At 33.3% G+C, this 21,941-nt stretch overlaps 4 protein-coding genes and 1 non-coding gene across 9 annotated transcripts; 3 read left to right on the top strand and 2 right to left on the bottom strand.

Annotated features, from left to right (window-relative positions):
• The first annotated feature begins 1,953 nt into the window (after positions 1 to 1,953).
• LOC114392106 (probable LRR receptor-like serine/threonine-protein kinase At2g23950) lies at positions 1,954 to 7,388 on the top strand. Its single transcript, XM_028353141.1, has 11 exons — positions 1,954 to 2,250; positions 2,342 to 2,474; positions 2,554 to 2,625; positions 2,831 to 2,974; positions 3,233 to 3,304; positions 3,452 to 3,511; positions 3,638 to 3,738; positions 3,824 to 3,955; positions 4,050 to 4,394; positions 5,208 to 5,587; positions 6,308 to 7,388. The coding sequence occupies exons 1-11, from the start codon at positions 2,157 to 2,159 to the stop codon at positions 6,707 to 6,709; spliced, it is 1,935 nt and encodes a 644-aa protein (XP_028208942.1). The 5' UTR covers positions 1,954 to 2,156; the 3' UTR covers positions 6,710 to 7,388.
• Positions 7,389 to 9,393: 2,005 nt separating this feature from the next.
• On the top strand, positions 9,394 to 15,280 carry LOC114394231 (autophagy-related protein 18b-like). Of its 5 annotated transcripts, none has more exons than XM_028355898.1 (11): positions 9,394 to 9,623; positions 9,722 to 9,795; positions 9,864 to 9,937; positions 10,024 to 10,133; positions 11,225 to 11,316; positions 11,508 to 11,620; positions 12,126 to 12,245; positions 12,679 to 12,824; positions 13,225 to 13,338; positions 13,574 to 13,639; positions 14,744 to 15,280. In XM_028355898.1, the coding sequence occupies exons 1-11, from the start codon at positions 9,565 to 9,567 to the stop codon at positions 14,877 to 14,879; spliced, it is 1,104 nt and encodes a 367-aa protein (XP_028211699.1). In that variant the 5' UTR covers positions 9,394 to 9,564; the 3' UTR covers positions 14,880 to 15,280. The 5 variants fall into 5 exon arrangements, with proteins under 5 accessions (XP_028211699.1, XP_028211697.1, XP_028211698.1 ...); XM_028355896.1 differs by having other exon boundaries at positions 13,222 to 13,338; XM_028355897.1 differs by having other exon boundaries at positions 12,679 to 12,827.
• Positions 15,281 to 15,912: 632 nt separating this feature from the next.
• Positions 15,913 to 15,984, bottom strand: TRNAM-CAU. Its single transcript has one exon. It is a non-coding gene; the product is annotated as a tRNA-Met (tRNA).
• Positions 15,985 to 16,662: 678 nt separating this feature from the next.
• On the top strand, positions 16,663 to 17,556 carry LOC114393508 (probable aspartic protease At2g35615). Its single transcript, XM_028354864.1, has one exon. The coding sequence runs from the start codon at positions 16,663 to 16,665 to the stop codon at positions 17,554 to 17,556; it is 894 nt and encodes a 297-aa protein (XP_028210665.1).
• Positions 17,557 to 18,644: 1,088 nt separating this feature from the next.
• LOC114392052 (transmembrane protein 208 homolog) lies at positions 18,645 to 20,879 on the bottom strand. Its single transcript, XM_028353089.1, has 5 exons — positions 20,699 to 20,879; positions 20,408 to 20,601; positions 20,214 to 20,298; positions 19,139 to 19,204; positions 18,645 to 19,062 (listed from the first exon to the last, which is right to left on the bottom strand). Exons 1-5 carry the CDS (start codon positions 20,780 to 20,782, stop codon positions 18,970 to 18,972), a joined length of 522 nt encoding a protein of 173 aa, XP_028208890.1. The 5' UTR covers positions 20,783 to 20,879; the 3' UTR covers positions 18,645 to 18,969.
• Positions 20,880 to 21,941: the final 1,062 nt, after the last annotated feature.

The following is a 21,941-nucleotide window of genomic DNA, read 5'->3' as shown; positions in this document are numbered from 1 at the left end:
TTGTGATGAAAATGTGTTGGATTTTGTATTATCACGTTAAATACACTCTTAATTTTCATGTTATTACTTTAGTTACTTAACTTAATTATTTTCTCCTAAATAATTTAATTATTTATATTTCTAAAAATAGGTTAATAAGTTAAATAATTTTTTGTTTTGAAATAAAATGAATGAGAATTTGTACTTTTAAATTCCCTTTTAAAATTTTATTATTTTAAGAAAAAATGATAATGTCTCTTATTTCCAAAGAACAATTTAAACATTCACCCTAAATAAATGTGTATATCAAATAAGCAAATTTAATTAGATTAAATTATTTTATAACCTGGTATAGTTACTAGTATTTTATAAACTAATCAGAGCAGTAATAAACGGACACATAAAAAAAAAAAAGAGCAGCCTCGTAAAGGGAAGTAAAGCAAAGGAAGAATGATGAGTGTGTGAAGCCGGAACATAATAAAATAACAGGGGACCCACTAACACTACTCACTCTCGTTGGACGGAACAATTGGCTGCGCAGTGAAGGTAGTCTGTGTCAAATCAACAACGCAGCTTTGCTTTATCAGTAAACCTTTTCTTTGGGTTGCCCCTGCACCTCTCACTCAAGTCTCAACTCCCAAATCTCAATCACAAATGCTTCAAACCACTAATGATTGTTTAATATTCTTCTTCAATGCCATGAAAAAATCATCAATTTAGTACATGTAATTCATCTTTTTCAATGCTAATAAAAGAGATGAAGAATTTATTTCATTAATTTATAGCATTTGTTATTTTTAACTAAATAATTTATTTATTAATTAAGAGTTTTTTTTTAAAAAAAAATCAGTATAAGAGACAATTACTAAATTATTTTTATAAAAAGAATGAGAGAGTAATACTTTAAAATTAAATTAAGGGTTTATTCATTTATATTTTATAAATAAAGGAGTGAAAAAATATGAATAACATATTTATAAAATATATGAAAATTTAGTTTTTTAATCAATATCTAAGGAAATTTTTTAAAATGTGTTTCTCAAATCTTAATTTTTTTATTGATTGAAAAAATTATTAACTGTTTAGTAAATTATTTTTTTAGACACTAGTTAAAAGTAATATTTTTAAAACGTTACATTCTAATTTTGTATGTCTATATTCAATTTTTATCTTTAAATATTTATTAAATTTTCTTTATAATCTTTTCATTTAAGATAAAAAATTATTATTTTTACTTTTTTTACATATGATATAATTTTATTTTTTACCTTTATATTATATATAATATTGATAGTGATACATTATAAGTTTATGTACTTTTTTGGATATTTTATAAATAAAATATTACAAGTGCTTAGAATTAGTTTAATAATAAAATTATAAATGCTACAAATTATAAAATACATTTTTATTAAGAAAATAAAATTAAAATTTGTATAAAAACATTACATAAATATTTTTATTTACATAATTTTATATTTTTTAGCTGTTTCAATAAATAATTTTATTAATAGTTTTTTCGATTTTTATTTTGGATTGATTTAAATTTGAATATTCTTACTTTTCAGTTAATTTTATCAAATAATAATAGTTTTAGTATTTGCTTTAATTAATTATGAAAATTTAATAAAATATATTTTAAATATTTTTTATATAAAATATTAGAAGAAAATTTTACAATAATAAATTTAAATTTGTAAACTTTAAGTCTTATGTAAGGATCGTGAACCTTCGATGAGAGAATCCGTGAAAGTGTGAAATTAGTTATGTTGGTTGATTTTTTTTTTTTTTTGGGTGCAAGTTATGTTGGTTGAATTACAATTCAATAACTAATTTCTCATAAAAAAAAATTCAAACTTGAGTATGCTAAAAAAATTGTTAAATTTCTTTAAAATATATGCGTGTGTATAAAAATAGTAAATAGGAGAAAAATAAAAAAGGCGTAGAAGGAAGCAATATACATAGTAGCCATGGACGTTTTGATTCTGGCGGGCTCCCTCACGTTCTTCTGAGTAAAAAAAGAAAAAGAGGAAAGAGTTATAGCAAAAGTAGAAGAGGAGAGAGAGAAAGAGAGGGTTGGTGTTGTGTTATGTTATGTTTTAGCAGTTTAGAAGTCTTGTTAGTCTTGTAGCAGCAACCAACCTCTCTGAGCCTCACCTTGCCTCTGTCCCTGTTCCATGATCATGCCTCTCTCCTGTCTCCTCCTCCTCCTCCTCTTCTTCCTCTCACGCCACACTCTCTCTTCCGCTTCTCAGCCTCGCAATCCCGAAGGTCAACCAAACACCCTTATTTTTCACATTAAATTCTCTAAGTCTAAGGTTCCCTTAATTGACATTTTGTTAACAATGAATTGTTCGTGCAGTGGAGGCTTTGATCAACATTAAAGGAGGTCTGAATGACCCTCACGGCGTCCTCAACAACTGGGATGAATACTCCGTCGACGCTTGCAGCTGGACCATGATCACTTGCTCTTCTGATTACCTTGTCATAGGCCTGTTAGTATTATCATCTCTTTCTCTTTCTCTTTCTCTTTTTCTTCATTTCCTTTCTCACTTTTTCTTTTTCTCTCTGCAGTGGAGCGCCTAGCCAATCTCTCTCCGGAACTTTATCTCCGGCTATCGAAAATCTAACAAATCTTCGACAAGTGTGAGCGACCACCTTCCTCTCTTTAACTTCACCTTTTTCCTCTTACTTTTTTCTTCTTCGTATTTTAGTATATGTTTCTGTTTGTCTGTAACGGTCATCCCCTGCTAGATACTTTCAGCATGATTCTCGTAGCAAACGAATTTCTTCAATTTTTTGTTATTGTGTTTTATGTTCTGTGGAGTGTTCTAACGGCGGATGAATGCAGATTACTGCAGAACAACAATATCTCAGGCAATATACCACCGGAACTTGGAAACCTTCCCAAGCTTCAGACATTAGACCTTTCCAATAACCGTTTCTCGGGGCTCATTCCTGCATCTCTTAGTCAATTGAATAGTCTCCAGTACTTGTGAGTAATTATTGTTTCCTTGATTTTAGTTAGTCCTTTTTTTGCGAAACAAAGTGCGGGAAATTATTTTAACCAACAATTCCCAATGCCCACTATCTGTTGTTGTTTACTTGTTGACTTACTTTATTTTCATGTTGAGGTGTAAAGTTTATTTTATTTTATATGTTTTGGGATATTGTTGCTTCTTATTTTGCTACAAATCTTGCGGTGTAAATTATGTAATGTAATCTACTGTTTCTTTGTCCACAACGGGAGCAGGAGGCTCAACAACAATAATTTGTCCGGATCCTTTCCCGTGTCACTGGCCAAAACCCCACAGCTTGCTTTCTTGTGAGTCTAGTTATATCAATATTTCAGTATTTCCCCATTCTCACACGTCAGTGTCTTGAAAATCGAAACAACCTGCCACTTGTTCATGTCTTACTATTTGTCAATTTCTTCTGCTGAAACTCTGATATGCTAAATCTATGCACTCAGGGACTTGTCTTATAACAATCTCAGTGGACCATTGCCCAAGTTCCCAGCCAGGTCATTCAAGTATGGTGTCTCTTACTTATTTTCTCTTCTGTTTGTTTTGTGGACACGGTAGTGTTAGTATTATTTTAATAAAGTTTCAACTGTACTTTTTTTTGTCCTGATTCACTGTTACTTCTGTTTGTGTAGTATTGTGGGGAACCCATTAGTTTGTGGAAGCAGCACTACTGAAGGTTGCTCTGGCTCAGCAACCCTCATGCCCATCTCTTTCTCGCAAGTGTCATCAGAAGGTTTGCCCTTTTACCTCCACCTTCTTGGTTTCTCATCTTTTCTCTTGTACAACATTTTTAACATGTGTTACATTTTTGTTCATAGGAAAACACAAGTCCAAAAGACTAGCAATAGCTTTTGGGGTCAGTCTTGGTTGTGCTTCTCTCATCCTTCTGCTTTTTGGGCTATTGTGGTATAGAAAGAAACGACAGCACGGAGTCATCCTTTATATCAGTGGTGGGTAGCACTCTAACTGAGGTTCTTGGATTACATGTGGTACTGGATTGGTGTTATTAGGAAATTAGTATTTATGATTGTGGCATTGTTGCAGATTATAAGGAAGAGGGAGTTCTTAGCTTGGGAAATCTAAAAAAATTCACTTTCAGAGAGCTCCTACATGCCACGGATAATTTCAGCTCCAAGAATATACTTGGTGCTGGAGGCTTTGGCAATGTCTATAGGGGGAAGCTTGGAGATGGCACAATGGTGGCGGTGAAAAGGCTGAAAGATGTAAATGGTAGTGCTGGTGAATCACAGTTCCAAACTGAGTTGGAGATGATCAGCTTGGCAGTTCATCGCAATTTACTTCGCTTAATTGGATATTGTGCTACTTCTAGTGAGAAACTTTTGGTTTATCCTTATATGTCTAATGGTAGTGTGGCCTCCAGGCTTAGAGGTTGGTAATGCTCTCCATGCCAGTGGTCTTTCTACTGATCATAGAATATGATATATTTTATTAAGTGAAACATTATCTACCTTGACTTCTTGTACTTGGACCCTGTTTTATTCTTGTGATCTGCACATGTCATGTTTTGGTTGTAGTATTTTCATGGTTGAATTGAAGGGCCTCGATGTTGGTTCTAAATTGTACTTTAGTATGGTTTGGGATGTGGGGCATTGTGTAGGATATTTTATATTTTCTTTCTCTTTTTCTTTTGTTCTAGTAAAGTAATTTAGGATGTCAAGCCTATTTTTTAATGTTAAAACATCTAATCATACTTGCAATTTCTCATTGGTGTTCATAATCTTCATGTACTCTATTAAATAAAATTTGCCAAATTGTTATAATTTTGAATGATAGGCTAGAAATGGTCTGAATCATCTGTTAATTAGGGGTACACCTACAACCAGTAGTTGGTAATTTCATATCCTAATCATTACTTATTGAATTTAAACTCTGATTGGATTACTTCTTTCAGGTTTTCGAAAATGTTTATACTAGGCATTGAATACCTACTTTTGTTATTATGATAGATTCAATGTTTGTTTCTCTTTGTGGCTACTAGAGTAGCTATAAAGCCAATGGATTTTGCCTTTAAATAGCGTAAGGAATGGAAAGTGTTGAAAGTTTTTCTTAAATGAGTTCTGCCAACTGCTTGTTGTTTAACATAACCTTCAAGGTTTTCTTTATTTCAAGGCATGATTTAGCTATTGAATCTTTCTATTTTAACTTTCCTTGTGGTTTAATATCATGCGTGTGATATGATAGGAAAACCAGCTTTAGATTGGAACACAAGAAAGAGGATAGCAATTGGAGCTGCCAGAGGTCTTCTGTATTTGCACGAGCAATGTGATCCAAAGATAATACACAGAGATGTTAAGGCTGCCAATGTGCTTCTGGATGACTATTGTGAGGCTGTTGTTGGAGATTTTGGCCTTGCAAAGCTCCTTGACCATGCTGATTCTCATGTCACCACTGCTGTCCGTGGCACTGTTGGACACATTGCACCAGAGTACCTTTCCACCGGCCAATCATCTGAGAAAACAGATGTCTTTGGATTTGGCATTCTCTTGTTGGAGCTCATAACCGGAATGACAGCACTCGAGTTTGGGAAAACGGTGAATCAAAAAGGTGCTATGCTAGAATGGGTAAGTCTATTCTCGCAACCAAATAACTCTGTTTGTTGCATTCCAGATTATATGACGTAATAATCTGGTAGTTAGTCTAATATCTTAGCTTATTCAATATTTAACTCTTCATGAGGTTCCTCATGCATGACTTTTCTTTGAACATGATTTATTTTTAATATTCTGATCTGCTCTGGGCTACAGTTTCTTCCACAATGTCGATATTATTTATGCATTTGTGTATTGAAAGACAGAGGGGGGGGGGGGGGGGGGGAAATCAGTTCTCTAAAGTTTTAGGATTTGTTTTCTTTATGAGATGACAAGCAATTGTGTTAAAAACCATTATCAGTTCTCTTAATAACTTATAAGAATGGTTTAGTATGGTGCTGTGGCTGGTCCAAATATATTAGTTGTTGTTGTTGAGCAGTGAATGACTTCTGTTCTGTGCTGCAGTTACTAAATTACAGTAGGGACTTTTCTATCTACAGCTGATAATGGATGAGTTGAATTTTATATTAATTGAATATACAGTGAATATAGTTGCTATCTGTAAACCTAACCCTCTGGTCCCCCCCTCCTCCCAAAAAAATGCTACTCTGAGTGTTGGGGAGTTGGTTGATACTTGGCAGGTGGTCTACCTGCTAGTACGTATCCTTAAAATAGATATGTGAAGGTTGGTTTAAAGAAATGTTCACACTTCCGAGACTGTAGATCAATATTCGTCACTATTTTGTGTGACAGGTTAGGAAAATACTACATGAAAAGAGGGTTGCAGTGTTGGTGGACAAAGAGCTTGGAGACAATTATGATAGAATAGAGGTGGGGGAGATGCTGCAAGTTGCTTTACTGTGTACTCAATATTTGACAGCCCACCGCCCTAAAATGTCCGAAGTGGTTCGAATGCTTGAAGGTGATGGGCTTGCTGAGAAGTGGGCATCATCACATAATTACGGTAATCAAGACATGAACTCCAGTCACAGTCACAGCAACAGCAACAATAGCAATACTTCATCCCGCCCTACCTCTGCTTCCAAACATGATGATGATGTTAATGACCGTTCCAGCATGCTTGGCATGACAATGGATGATGATGATGAACAGTCTTTGGAATCCTATGCCATGGAACTCTCTGGTCCTAGATAAACAGTTAATGGGGAAAAGAAAACAGCAAGATAGAAAAAGGAGAAAGAAAGAAAGGTGTTTTCTTTGCGATAAATCTTAATTAGCTTTGCTTATTCTAGGATAATTAATATAATCTAATCAAATGTGTATACATATATATATATATATATATATGTTCTAAAAAGTTGTCATTTGGGTTTGTATTGTTGTAAATAAACAATTTAGTAGTACTAGTGCATTTGTACTCATGTTACTATGCATTTGGGTGGAAAATATGTATTATAATGGTAGAAAAAAGGGTAGGAGGGTGCGCAATACGCACGGTAGACTTTGTATAGGGTGGACAGGGAACTTCATCAGATTCTTTTGCTCTCGAGTGTGAAGCTGAAACAGCAGCAGAGGCAAGAGGGTGTGTTCCACAGAATGATATTTGACTGAAGATGAAGATGGGCATGCATATCTTGCAGTGTCCTCTCAGTTGTCTTGTTCAATATGTATGTTCAAACTTGAAAGTTGAAAGCATCAGTGTGTGATGGTCACAGTCTGAGAGCTTTTGAGCTGTTAAGAGGTCATTGTCGATCTGATAGCTTTGCAGGGTCACGCTTGCTCTTTTTTCTCAATTTGGTGTCTTTTCCTATGCTCTTTTTACCTTTCTGTCTTCGTTACTCGTATAGTGCTGCAATTTTTTCCCTTTTCTCCCTATGATTCTTCCTTTGACTCGCTATACCTATTCCAAAATACCTTTAAGATGAAGAAGTAATTGATTTTTGTTAAAACAAGTGGTTTAGAGTGGGGATTTATGTTTAAATTTTGAGAATGTGGATTTCTTATTTTTGTAATAGAGCAAAATAACACAAGCACACAAAACTAACGAGATACGAGGGAAACTACAATGAGATCATGATGCAAAAAAATAACAACAATCGTATAATAAGAATCTCTGCCTCTGGATTTTACTTGAAAGTACCCTCCAACCCAAACATCACCTTGATCATGAAAGTTTTCACTGTCTGCTCTTTTTCTTTTTTAAAGTGACACCCCTCTACGCTTGTTTAACTTTGGAATTGATTTAAAAGTTATTTCTAAAATTTTGATTTCAAAAGTGATTTGCAAACTAATTCTAAAAATTTAATATCATTGAATTCTCTTTTGGAAATTTAATTTCAGAGTAACTTAAAATCCTTTTTCTGAAAATTTTATTTTGCAACTTATTAAAATTCAGTGTGGTACTGGTATAGTGGTATGGATACTCTTCATTAAAGGTGAAGCCAAAACCATAAAGAGAAGAGAAAGATGAGAGCGAGAAAGTAAAGGGAGAAAATAAACAAGAAAAGAAAGAGAGGAAAGAGAAAATAGAAAACACAAAGAATCACGAGAGAAAAAAAACATAAATTGCGTCCCTCCCTAACTTGCATTAATATTTTTTTTTTATAAAAAATACCATATATCACTATCACAAATAAAAGATTAAAAGACGATTATTTTTTAAACTCTGAAAATAAATATCTTATTTGTAAAGATTAAAACCAAATTTGATCCTTATTAATAATTTAATCCTTATATTTTAAAAATATTTAATATTTAATTTCAAATATTAAAGATTGCTTAATTTTTAATACTTATTTGGTTTAAAGTGAGTAAATGATGTATGCTTTGTAATATAAAAGATTTTTCTATTGATATTTAATCAGAATAGGGAGTTTGCTAATTTTTATAATAATTTTTTAAAAAAATTATATAATTTTTGATTAATTAATAATATAAAATATTTTATAATAATGTATAAAGAAAAGAGAGAGAAGAAAAATAGAAAGAGAAAGAGATACAACAAGTAGAGAGAAAATAAAGATGTAAGGGAAGATTAGAAAAGAGAATGAGAGAAAAAAGAATGACGAGAAAAAAAAAAGAATATATAAATTGAGTTTCTAACTTTCATTCAAAAAGATAAATTATACTCTCATATGTTTGAGTTTTTAACAAATTACGTAAAACATTACTATTTTTTTTTTACACTATCTCTCCTTTATGTCTAAAAACATTATATTCTATTATATATTTGAAAACATTATATTGACATCCACAAATGTTATACTAACATGTAGAGAGGTGAATATAATGATTAAAAAAATATATTTATATAATTACATGAAATCTCACGAATAATTAGTATAATTTTTTAAAAAAATATAGCAATAAGAGACATATATCACATTATCTTAAAATATTAAAAAATTATTATTTTTTGAAAACACTAAAAGCAAATATCATCTTATTTGTAAAGATTAAAATCAATCCTTATTAATAATTTAAGGCGGAAGATTTTACATTTTAAAAATATTTAATAGTTCATTTCAAATTATCAAAGATTGCTTCATATTTAACACTTACTATTACTTGGTTTAAAGTGAGTAAAACATATTTTAAAAGACAAATGCCAATACAAGTTACAACTATTAAATAAAAATAACCGTTAAAATTTTAACACTTTTATAATTTTTTATGAATAAATAAATCCCAAATCTTTAGTTTGAAAAAAGACCATCCAATCAGAAATCACGATAATTTTATTAATTTTTATAAAATTATTTTAAAAATTATATCAATAATAATTTATAATTAGATAACAGATTAAAAAATATTCCCATTAAACTTAGTTTTATTTAATTTTCCTAACCATTATCTATAAGTACTCCATTAAGAAAAAGAATTCGGTAGAGTCGGTGGGATAAGGCATCGAGTCATGAAAGATTATGTCGATGATTGTGTTATAGCTATAAACTACAAGTTGAGAATTCGGAAGGTGATGAAACTAATCGATGAGCAGCAGTGAAACAAAACTTGTTGGAACCCCAATTATTAATTATTAGTCAAATTCAATGGCCAACCATTCTTCTTCGCCCTCTTTACTTTGCGCTTCTTTCAACCAGGACCATAGGTAGGTCAATTCTCTTTCAATTATGAATCCCAATTCAATATTTTTCCTTCAAACTCCCTTGATATCTTTTTTTTTTTTTTCATTATTTATTACTGCAGTTACTTTGCCGTTGGCACCAGAGATGGTGTTAGAATATTTGATACCAATACTGGAAGACTTTGTTATGAAAGAGGTAAAATTCAGTTCCATTAATTAATCACCCTTTTTTCTTCTTCTTAATTCCCCCCTTCCTTCGTGTAGCGGTTGGAGCTTTTGTTATTGCTGAGATGCTGTTTAGCTCCAGTCTTCTTGCAATCGTTGGAGCTGGTGATCAGGTTCCGTACTATACTGTACTTGGGCTTGGGCTCGGGCTCGGGCTCTGACTGTGTATTGTTTTGACTGATACATGATGCACATGCAGCCATCTTTGTCCCCTCGCCGTCTTTGTTTATTCAATACAACCACTGGAGCTGCTCTTAGAGAATTGAATTTTCTAACTTCCATACTTGCTGTTCGCATGAATAGACAAAGGTCAAACCTCCATCTTCACTAGTGCACTTTTTCCCTTTCTTCTTTTTAGTTTAGTCTCGGCTTTGGTTTACCGATGCTTTCTTATTAAAATGTTAAACAACATTAAGCTATATTGTATTTTTAATATTGGAATATGAGGTGGGCTTCAATTGCTCATCAAATGTACATGAAGCTTGGTTGAAGTTGATTTCTTGACACACTGATTATTTATGAATATAATTAGTGTAGCACTGCCAAATGCTTATTTTTGTAGTTTTTTTTTTTAATTATGTATGTTGCTGTTATAGTTATACAGACTAATGGTTGTTTTTTCCTCAACTTTATTTTTGGGGCTTACTTTGGGAGGTTACTGTTTGTTTTTGAACTTCTTCCATTACAAAATTCCATATTGTTGGGACAGAATGAGACAACTATTAGCACGTTAGTCAGCTAGTAACAACTGTTAGTCCATTAGTTAGTTAGTTCAAACAATAAGGGTGACTGTTGGTCCATTAGTCAGTAACGCTGTTGGTTCATTAGTTAGTTAGAATGTATTGGTTACACATGGGAAAGTCAGATTCAGATTACGGAGATAGTTTGTATGTGAACAAAGACATCTTTTGTGAAGGGGAAACCTGTGGAGGAGAGACCTCTCCCCTACTATCTATCCAAAAATATGTTTATTTCTTTTCATTTGTTTCTATCAATTTTCCATTTCTTCTCCCTTGGTTTGTAGCATATAAAGTAGGAGGACTAAGGAGAAAATTTGAGACTTGTCTACAGGTTGTTTTTGTGCAAATTTTGCTGATCATTCAGGGAACTCAAATACGAATGTTTACCAAATTCGTGTTTTGTCAGTGCTTGTAGAGGCATGTATGTGTTTAATGTGTAGCAGACACATATGATCAGATTATTTTGCTTATTTATATTGCACAGTTGGGTTTGTAGAATACATGCTAATAAACAATTTTGGATTCAGCAAGTTTGCTATACATTTTGATTTCCTTATTTACAATTTTTTCAATCTAAAATTTAGTCTAGTCCCATGAACTAATCAGCATAATCTTTGATCACTAAGATTACCCTAATCTCCCGGTTTCTCTATAATGCAGACTCATTGTCATTTTACAAGACAAAGCATATGTATATGAAATAAATAGTCTCACAATCTTGGATACTATTGACACAGTGCCAAATATTAAAGGTGAGGCTGGAACCAATACCTGATATGATTTCATTCAGTAAGGACACTTTAATTGTTGACTTGCAGTTGTTACTTGTTAGGCTATTATTCTATTCTCAATTGGATTGTGACAAACATGGTGAATTAAACTTTGAATTATGTCACCCAACTGCTGTATTAAGCATATTTTTCTAAGGCAATTTTCCCCACAGGACTTTGTGCTTTTTCCCCTTGTTTGGATGCTTGCTACTTGGCTCTTCCTGCCAGTACTACCAAAGGATCTGCGTTGCTATATAATGTCATGGATTGCCATTTACACTGTGAGGTTATACATAAATTTCCTTCTGAATAGTTTATATAATAAATAAATGACAATAATATTCACGAATTCTTTTGCTTTTGTTCATTCTCTATCATATAGCCTCAAACAGACTAGTGAGATGATGAAAACTGAAATATTATGCTTCATGGTTTTCAATTTTTAATAATAATTTATATTATTCAATGCTTTCATGATTTGGCATTTCTTGTTTATTTGAATGAAAATTATTGTCATTATTTTATGGAATTTCAAAAACTATTTAAATTAATATATTCTTCAGTTACATGGACTGTATGCTGTAAAATGCCTACTTGAGAAATATGGGGATTTCCTTCTTTAGAGAGCACCATAGGAAAAAGTTTTGGGTTTTTCTACACATTTGTATTGACTTATTTCATTGTTTTATTATCTGGCAGTAATATTTTCTTTTAAATGCTACATATGAATATATTGTTGTTTATATTTTTTACTTATATTCATGAACATTATTATGGAACCTGAATTACAGATTGAGGCTCATCGTTCACCATTAGCTGCAATGGTTCTTTCTTCTAATGGAATGTACATAGCTACAGCATCCGAGCAAGGGACCATAATCAGAGTCCATTTGGTGTCAGATGCAACAAAGGTGATGAATGAGAGTCAATCTTTGTAAATACTGATAGGGAATCTTAATGGTATCAGCCATTATTTTTTGCATCTTTCTGTGTTTTCTCCCCTTAAAATTGCAAACAAAATGATTTTGGTTATAAAAGATCAGATTATGATACAATTATCTGGCAGGTCCCTTTTATGCCATATCAAAACACACAAGCCCTTTACTCATAGTTTTGACCTTGAGAGTTCAGTCCATAATTTGTTAGTTCATAATGCTCTTTTTTATTTTGTTTTCCATAGTCATTCTTTGAAGTAATTCATACATGAGTTATATTCTTTATGGATTATTTTTTTTTGGATAGGCATTCTTTATGGATTATATACCTTGTAGCAGTTTTTTATCTTTTAATTTTGTGTTACAATTTTTCTTCAAGTGTAGAATCTGACTGATGTTTTTCCCGCAGTCATATAGCTTTAGAAGGGGGACATATCCGTCTACTATATTTTCTCTTTCATTTGGACCATCAAAGCAGCTTCCAGATATTCTTGCAGCCTCAAGTTCTTCTGGTTCTATTCATCTTTTTACTCTCGGATTTGCTTCACATCCAAGGTGGTGAGAATTGCAATTTAAAATATTTTCCCCCTCTTTCCCATCTGTTAGACTACTTTATTGTTGTACTCAACTCAAGTGAATATGTCATGTAAGTTTAGGCTGCGTTGGATCACTGAAGGTAAAACCAGCCTGATTTAAATTTAAAGCAAACATTAATTATTGTGTTTGGCTTAGTCACCAAATAGTACTGAATGGAAGATGTGGATGTCATATTAGTGATTGTGTGATAAATGTGTACAAGTGCAACCTTTGCTGTAGCTGATTTTAGTTTTCCATATTATTTTGCTTCCTTTGCTCTTTGAAAAAAATCTCTTGATATTTTTTTTCCCTTAATTATTTTGCTTCCTCTGAAATGGATTTGGGAAGTCAGCTTATGTATATTTGATGACTTCAGCAGGAGCAAGAGATCAAGTGGTTTTCTTGGATCAATAATTCCTGGTGCTGTGAATGATGTGCTGGATCCTGCTTATCATCACGTACTACATAATGCTGTCTCTGCAGGAGTCAAAAGGTGAAGTATTTTGATGTTATGTAGTCATGAGTCATTGAAGACTTTTTTATATTGACCTATTTAAACCTTGGAACTATTTCATATGATCTTTATTTCCCTTAATCTAAAATACTTTGTTTATCCTTTTGAGGTTTTATTGTGTTAACCAAATCTTGTTGAGGATTTTTTATTATATATTAGTAAGAATATTTGCATATTTAAAATTATTTTTTTAAATCTGCTGTTTGTCATACAGCCATGCCATAATTCGCAAGGTTGAAAATGTCACCAACTCCTCATCATCTGAACTCCTAGCTTGTAGGTGAGTGCCACATTGTTGATCTATTGGTCTCAGATGTTGACAGTCCACTGGAAACTCTTTATTTGATGTCCCGTTCTACCTCATTCATCTGCACATGTGATTTAAGCTTCATCTGCACATGTGGTTTACTGCAATGCTTTATGACTTCTTGGCTATTATTGAATATGAAGTTAATATTTCTCATGCTTGTATGTGCATGCATGCATGCATTTTTGCAACTGTACCATTGTTTAGCCACACCAACAATCAATTAAGAAACCATGACAAATACGTGGTGATGAATGTTGTAGATTAATTGATGAAAGGTGATATAATGAACATAATTAATTGTGCTGTAGATAGGAGAGTCTTTCCTATGGCTACTGGTCAAATTTTGGAATCTCCTCATCTGCTGACATTGGGTTCAAAGTGTAGTATAAACTTCTGAAGTTTCATTATCGCCTTCAAAGTGAGGCTTAGTGTGACTATGTCTATGTAGATCGATACTTTATTTTTTGTTGGATTGAATATTTAGGATTAAATTTTAGTTTTACTTAGTAAGAATTGCATTTCCTGTTATTGATGTTAAAGGTGCAGCTATTAGGTATATCTCTTCTTCCCCCGTTGGCTTTTAGTTATTGAAAATTGAAAATTTGAAATAATTTGGCTCTAAGTCATTGTATTTAATGCCATGCCTTGTATTTCTGTGTTCCACTTGGACTATGTTCTTGTTTGCTGACATGGATATGTGTATATCCATGTCTCAGATTTTGAAACTAGAACTGCCAATCTTATGGTCTCTTTAGGTTTCTCCGATTAAATAAGAACTCTTAATCCAAACGTTAATTGGGTGGTTTGATAAAAATCAAGGTACAATTGAAGGTGTAGAATCATCAAAACCATTATAAACCAGATAAGTAGATGGTCCCTTCAGAGGTATGGTCATTAAAGTGTGGTACTTCCTTTTTGGGGGATTACAAACGCGGTCTATGGTCAGCTGTGTGGCATTAGCAATTTATCACACAACTTTTCCAGAAATGCTCTTCATAACTTGTGTTTTTCCCATGTTTCAGAAAACTTCTGATATCTATGTTTGCTAAATTTTTATATTTTTCAACTTTCCAGGGCCATCATGTCCGTAATAACTTATAACGGCTACTTCCAGGAATACAACTTAAGCATTGATGCCCAGAATGAATTATCTTGGTCTTTAGTGCGTGAGTTCAATCTTTTGACTGCCACCATGGACAAGGCATCATGAGTGGCAAAAAGTATTTTTAGAGCACCATCTATAACTGTGAAGCTTGAGGAATTGCATGCTACACTTAAACTTTCAGACCTACCACTGCTGCCAACATTGAAGTGTTAATCAAAGAAACTTCCAGAGCTGTCGTGGCTGCCAACATGAATGTGTTATTTGGAGGAAACAATGATTCCAAATATGTATATATGGTACAATATAAAAACTTCGTTTAACATTCCTCCCCCACAATGTAAGGTAAGTACGTTAAAAATATCTATAATTTGGGACTTGTAAGAAATTTAACCATATGAACGGATAAAACCAATAATTTACTTGCTGATAACCTACCTTTTTCATTCAAATTTGTGGCAATCTGTATTGTAAATTGTTGGTTAAAATAGTTTATCATGTGGTTTAAATATTTTGTGGAACCCAAATTAGTATTCAACATGCTGACTATTTTCGGTCTTTCTCCAAAAAATGTAATTATAAAAGTTTTGGAATAAATAAAAGGAAGAATTTGGAGGCTAAGTTCACCGATGCGGTTAACTTTTATCTGTGGTATTAATCATTAAGCCAAGGACATTTCTTCGTGATATGCTATCTTAATATTGTGTCTGGTTTTAAGCACTCCCTAAAAGATGTTTTGTCTTGATATGTCTATTACTCATTGAATTTTAGAGTTATATTTTATCTAAATGAAATAAAGATAATGTTGGTGTATATAAAAAAAATGTTATGCAACCAAAATTTCTTCGTGATATGTTTTTAATATTGTGTCTGGTTTTAAGCACTCCCTAAAAGATGTTTTGTCTTGATATGTCTATTACTCATTGAATTTTAGAGTTATATTTTATCTAAATGAAATAAAGATAATGTTGGTGTATATAAAAAAAAATGTTATGCAACCAAAATATTATATAAATAATGCTAAATGAATAAGCAAATTATGAGTTGCCTCTGGTTATATTATACGAACATCTACGGCATATTTTAATTATTTCGTAAATGTCTGTAAAAAAAAAGAAGAAATAAATCAGAAGCCACTCTTTATCAGAGCCAGGTTTCGATCCTGGGACCTGTGGGTTATGGGCCCACCACGCTTCCGCTGCGCCACTCTGATCCATTGATATTCATGCTTTCATTTTATTATTAAGTCTTAGCTTGAGACTAGATAATTTGTTGCGACTTGCGCATGTTTAGCTGCCGAAGGAAACACACGCTAATAAATAGTTTATTAAAAAAATCCTTCTGTTTTTCTTTGTCAAAAGCGAAGAAAATCTCATTTGAAATTCTTTCTCATCTAACAAATTAAGAATTAAAAACAGAAAAGAAAAGTAACGCATCCTGAACTCAAATTCCCACACCGACAATTATGTTCTGAAAATTAACCAATTAAGCTGATTCGAGGAACTGCAAAATTCTAAATTCTAAAAACATACAAAAAAACTGTCAAAAAAAGAAAGAATATACAAAAAAACTGTCAAAAAAAGAAAGAATGTACAAAAAAAATCATCAAGTTTGGGCATTAATCATTTATTATTGTCTAAACTCATTGAAGCTTATATATTTAGTCAAGATTAAACAAGTGTAGTCAGACTAATTTGGTAACAAATTCAATGCGAAAAGAATTCAGTAACTAACCATTCGAGTCATGTAAAAATAGTTCAGCAACTATTTCATCTCATGAAAAAGGTGTTTTCACGTAAAGAGTCAAACTAATAGCCACTACTCACTAACTAGTCAACGCAGCCCAATTTCTCCATAAATGGATTTGAAACTTTCTCAAGAAATTGTAGTCATGGCAACACCACTTGTTTATAGACTTGTTTCATTGCCTTTCATATTTCATTTCACCTTAACCACTGCCACCATCATAACCTCATCTATTAACCCAGTGTTTCTCATACACTATGAGTCAACACTATCACTCTACAATTCAAAAGACACCACTTGGGATCATTACTCGCATAAAATGCTTAAGCAAACTTCTAGTAATGAATATATCTCCAATCTTGTTCCTAGCCCTAGAAATGTTGTGTTCTTAATTAATTTCTCCATAGGTGAACCACCTGTTCCATCACTTGCTGTCATGGACACTGGTAGCAGCTTTACATGGGTTATGTGTCATCCTTGTTCATCTTGTTCGCAGCAATCTGTTCCAATATTTGACCTCTCAAAATCTTCCACATATGCTTTGACATTCAGTGAATGTAACAAATGTGATGTGGTGAATTGTGAGTGTCCATGCAGTGTGGAGTATGTTGGGAGTGGTTCATCAAAAGGGATCTATGCAAGGGAGCAATTAACTTCAGAAACCATAGATGAAAACGCATTCAAAGTTCCTAGTTTGATATTTGGATGTGGTCGTGAGTTTAGTACATCATCAAATGGTTACCCCTACCAAGGAATCAATGGGGTGTTTGGACTTGGTAGCGGAAGGTTCTCGTTGCTACCTAGCTTTGGTAACTTAAGAAATATTAATCATAAGTTTAACATATTGGTCTTGGGGGACAAAGCCAATATGCAAGGTGACTTAACTAATTTGAATGTGATCAATGGTTTGTATTATGTTAATCTAGAAGCTATAAGCATAGGAGGGAGAAAGCTTGATATCAATCCAACCGTGTTTGAAAGATCAATAACAGATAATAACAGTGGAGTGATAATTGACACTGGAGCAGACCATACATAGCTTATAGAATATGGATTTGAAGTGCTTAGCTTTGAAGTTGAGAATCTTCTTGAAGGGGTTTTGGTTTTGGCCCAACAAGATAAGCACAATCCTTATACTTTATGCTATAGTGGTGTGGTAAGCCGGGACCTAAGTGGCTTTCCGTTGGAGACATTTCATTTTGCTGAAGGAGTGAGGGTGCTGTTTTGGACTTGGATGTAACAAGTATGTTTATCCAGACCACAGAGAATGAATTTTGCATGGCTGTGCTTCCAGGGGACTATTTTGGAGATGACTATGAAAGCTTTTCTCCTATTGGAATGTTGGCTCAACAGAATTATAATGTGGGTTATGACTTGAATGGGATGCGTGTGTACTTTCAGAGGTTTGACTGTGAACTTCTTGATGGGTGAGTTTAAAATTAAATTAATGCTAACTTTGTCTCCATTCTCCATTGTCCTGTTTTCAGGTTCTAGCAGTTTTAAGGCCCTATTTTATTTTATTTATTGTATGATTCAACAATCTTGTATTTCTTTGAATTCGGAATGAGTTTTATCATACCTCCTTTCTGATTAGAACTCATAGGACATAGGAGACTTTTTTGTTTGGCAATTACTAGTTTGATTTCTTTTTTTTTTTTTACAAAACTACTCAAAGTTTTATCACTATATTAATATTTTTTTACAAAATAAAAAATTGAGGACCATCACCAGTAATCTTAGTGGATTCATAGAGGAGAATACGTGTACCATGCATACTAAAACAAAAAGAATGTTTAAATTTGTGCCTAGCTAAACACATGTCTGATTGAGTTAACTGAATTGTCTTTTTCTTATTCTTATCACGAAATATGCCTGAACTTTACGTTGGTACGCAAACACTTTACCTTATAATTAGGCAAAGGTAACACCAACATGGGAATTAATTCAACACCTAGAAGGTGTAAAGGGTAATTAGAGGTCTTATCATTTCATCCCCTTGATATCATGCTTGGCTTTTTATAAATTAATAGATAGTGCGTTAACAACTTAATATTAAGTGCCATAATATGAGATTTTGATATGCTAGCTACCTGTCCGTCATACATATGCCCATTTTTTACACCCACGTAAGATTTCCAACAAGGAGGTTAAACTCCATTTAAGCAATTCCACGTCATTCACTAACGTTGAGTCATTTGATAAAGATGATGAATCTTCCCGTAATTGACAACTCTTAATCCCAATATCCCATAGAGGTTAGCTTTTCCAAATACTTATCTAAACTGTGTGTAAGCACACATGTTCTTGGAGGGCATAAAAAGTAAATTGTAATACATGAAATACAACTCAGACTTTGTGCAGCATGTGTTCGCAATAAGTTGAAAGTTTCAGGGCAACCTCCATCAATCTTGGATATTGAGTTACATTGGGTAACTGGGTGCCCTACACTAAACTATCTAGTTCTTGTCTTGGCAAACTTGGGTCTCGATGCCTTCTTCTCCATCTTTTCTCTCTTCTTGCGGGTCTTTTCATCTTCAAATGATTCCTAATTCACAAAAGACATACGAAATTTACGTTACCATGGTTCTAAATGTGGTCTGAAATCAACAAGGTGAGCGTACCTCTGAACCCCCTGGCAAAAATCCTTTAATGAAACCAAAGGACTGGTATGCTCCAAAAGCCGGTATCTGTCAAATGCCAAGCAAAGGGCAATTGTGTCACTGACTGTTTGTGGCATTCTCTTTTTCTAATGCTTAAAGGGTTTCAGTATTCCTTAAGTCAAGCACATACAGTTACTGATTACAACAACTGCAATTTCTATCAGCAAATATATATTTGGGGCAACACAGAGTCAAAATTCAAGCAGTCCACAGCACCAACAGGACTGCAGTTCAGAAAGAACTCATACAATTGCAGTTTCAAATCCAACAGCTTACAACTTTTAAGCCAAATTTATAATTTTTTGTTTGTTTATGAAGTTAAATAATTATAAGGGTCCTGATAGAGTGCAGTTCTTTTTGAACTGCAGATGATTGCAGTCCAAGCACACTTGAATTTGCACAGGAATACCTAATACCTAATCTAATATAATCCCTGAATGAAAAACTATTATGTTGGGGTAACAACAGTTACTTGTGATTTATTTTGTGTCCGTGCACCAAGGAAGGACATGCCTTGGTTAACAGTTCGAGACTAATTTCTTTTGAGATGTAGAGGTTATCGAAGTGAACTTTGTTTCTTCAAAGAAAATGTTTTCCTCACATATGACAATCCAACAAACCTTGGTTAACATGCTTAAGAGTCCTAATTATTTGTCAACTGAGTCAAACTTTGTTGGGGGATTAAATGATAAATGACATTATCTTTTGGTGCCTACTCTCTTTAGCATTCCAGTCCTCCCTCCAACTGTGATTGGTTATGGTGCAAACTGCAACAAGCACTTATAAGGAACTCATTCCCTCTCTCTTTCTTGGATAGTACTCCTCCCTACGGTAAATAAATCTATGTCTTAACTACAAAACAAGATGGATGGACCATACATATACACACCGCCAAGGCTAGCATCTAATAAACCTCTCTTTGTGAAGCTAAGACTGCATTATTTGAAGTAGCTTCAGTGCAAAACAATAACATTAACAGTTACAAAACCCATATTCATAAAGAAAACCACATATGTGAACAAATTATGGGCCTTACCACAAGATATGTGTACCAGAACTTTCCAGAGACGATGGACATGACTTGCACAAAGCATGTTATGTAGATAACATCATGTAAATATCTGCAAAAAATGGCTCACAATAAGAGAGGAACGAAAGATAAATATCACACAGGAACTGGTTGAGTACTAAAAATATTGATCTAAAAATAAGACAATAGTAAAGACATACCCACAAACTCCACCTGTAGACATATCAAATCCACCATCTAAAAGTTCACCATCTTCAGCGTAAGCAGGGGTCGCCATCTTCGCGAGCTGTTGATAGGGAATAACATATGCCAAAGAAGTCACAATCAACCCAATCCAGTGCTTCCAGGTGAAGCTCGAATGGAACACCAACATTCTTAGCAACACATAGATAACCTAATTACCAATTCAAAAGAAAACCAAAGAATTAGATCACCAATCCACAGTATCGAACAAACAATTCGTTACAACTGAAGAGAAGAAGAGAGAGTACGTTGCAGGCGATGATGATTTGGCGGAGCCTAGCCATGTGACGAGCGTTCTCTTCCTTGCGTTTCTTAGCACCCTGATTCGCCATCGCTTTCTCTCTTCTTCCCCCAACAACCGCACGCTACCGCAGTTCTGATTCTGCGTCTGCGTTTGCTTCTGCTTGCTGGAACAGAACACCCGCTTCGATAATGGGCCAAAAGGTCCAGTACTGCATTGGGCTGTATATTGTAGCCCAATGGGCTTTGACTTTCTTTCGGTATCGTGCTTCTTCATAAAATAGGTCCACGTCACGTAAGCGTATGCTACTAACTACGCGTTGGATTAAAATAATTAAAGATTCCAAGCAACATGGATGGTTGGTAGTATTATTATTTTTTGGCTACTTTCTGATTAGGGTTTGGGTCCAGTAGGAGAATATGATCTTAACCTGGGATTCCAACTCACAATAGTGCATCGACTTGTGGATGGAATCGATGAGGACACCACTTTCAATTCAATGTTTTATTGCTTCCGGGAATTGCTCATTTGTCATACTTTGCAAACACACGTTATTCATACTTTATAATTTTCTTCAAACAAATTAAAATACACTATCATGTAGTAAGACGATCTTGTTATTCTATGCCAATTTAAATAAAAATAAAGATACAAATCAAAAGAAAAAAAGGGATTTATTTGATTTGCGTATTTATTTTATTAAAAATATATACACAAAACAAGAAACGACGTTACTCTTTAAAATTAATAGTATAATACATATTTAATAACATAAAAAGAAATTTTATTACCCTATAAAATTTAATAACATTATTGGTAATGGTGAAAACGAGTTCATTGGAGTTGGACCACGTGAAAGATGCCTCCTGCAAGAAGTTTTTGGCTCTGTTATAAGTAAAATATTCAAACAAATTATATCTAGTAGTATAAATGCATCTTTAATAAAACTTAATAAAAAATTCTATTATTAATTGTTTTACCAGCTTTATAAAGAGAATGATTAATAACATCCAAGTATTAGTAGACATTTTTTAAGATATATAAACCATTTTATAGTTTTGACACAAACCCAAATCAGATTCCATAAAATCAAGGCAAATGTCATAAGGGGAAAAAAATATAAGTATTTTCCAAATAAACAAGAACATAGAAAATCAGCGGGGCCTGCGAATTAGGAATAAGGTGGGTCCGGGATAGAAATTAAAAAACTGTGCTGACCTTAGCTTATGGGTTCCATCGCATGTGAATAT

This window comes from Glycine soja, chromosome 17 (assembly GCF_004193775.1).
Source record: "Glycine soja cultivar W05 chromosome 17, ASM419377v2, whole genome shotgun sequence".
Taxonomy (NCBI): domain Eukaryota; kingdom Viridiplantae; phylum Streptophyta; class Magnoliopsida; order Fabales; family Fabaceae; genus Glycine; species Glycine soja.
The sequence above is the reverse complement of the archived record's forward strand: the minus strand, read 5'-3'. Positions and strand labels throughout refer to the sequence as shown.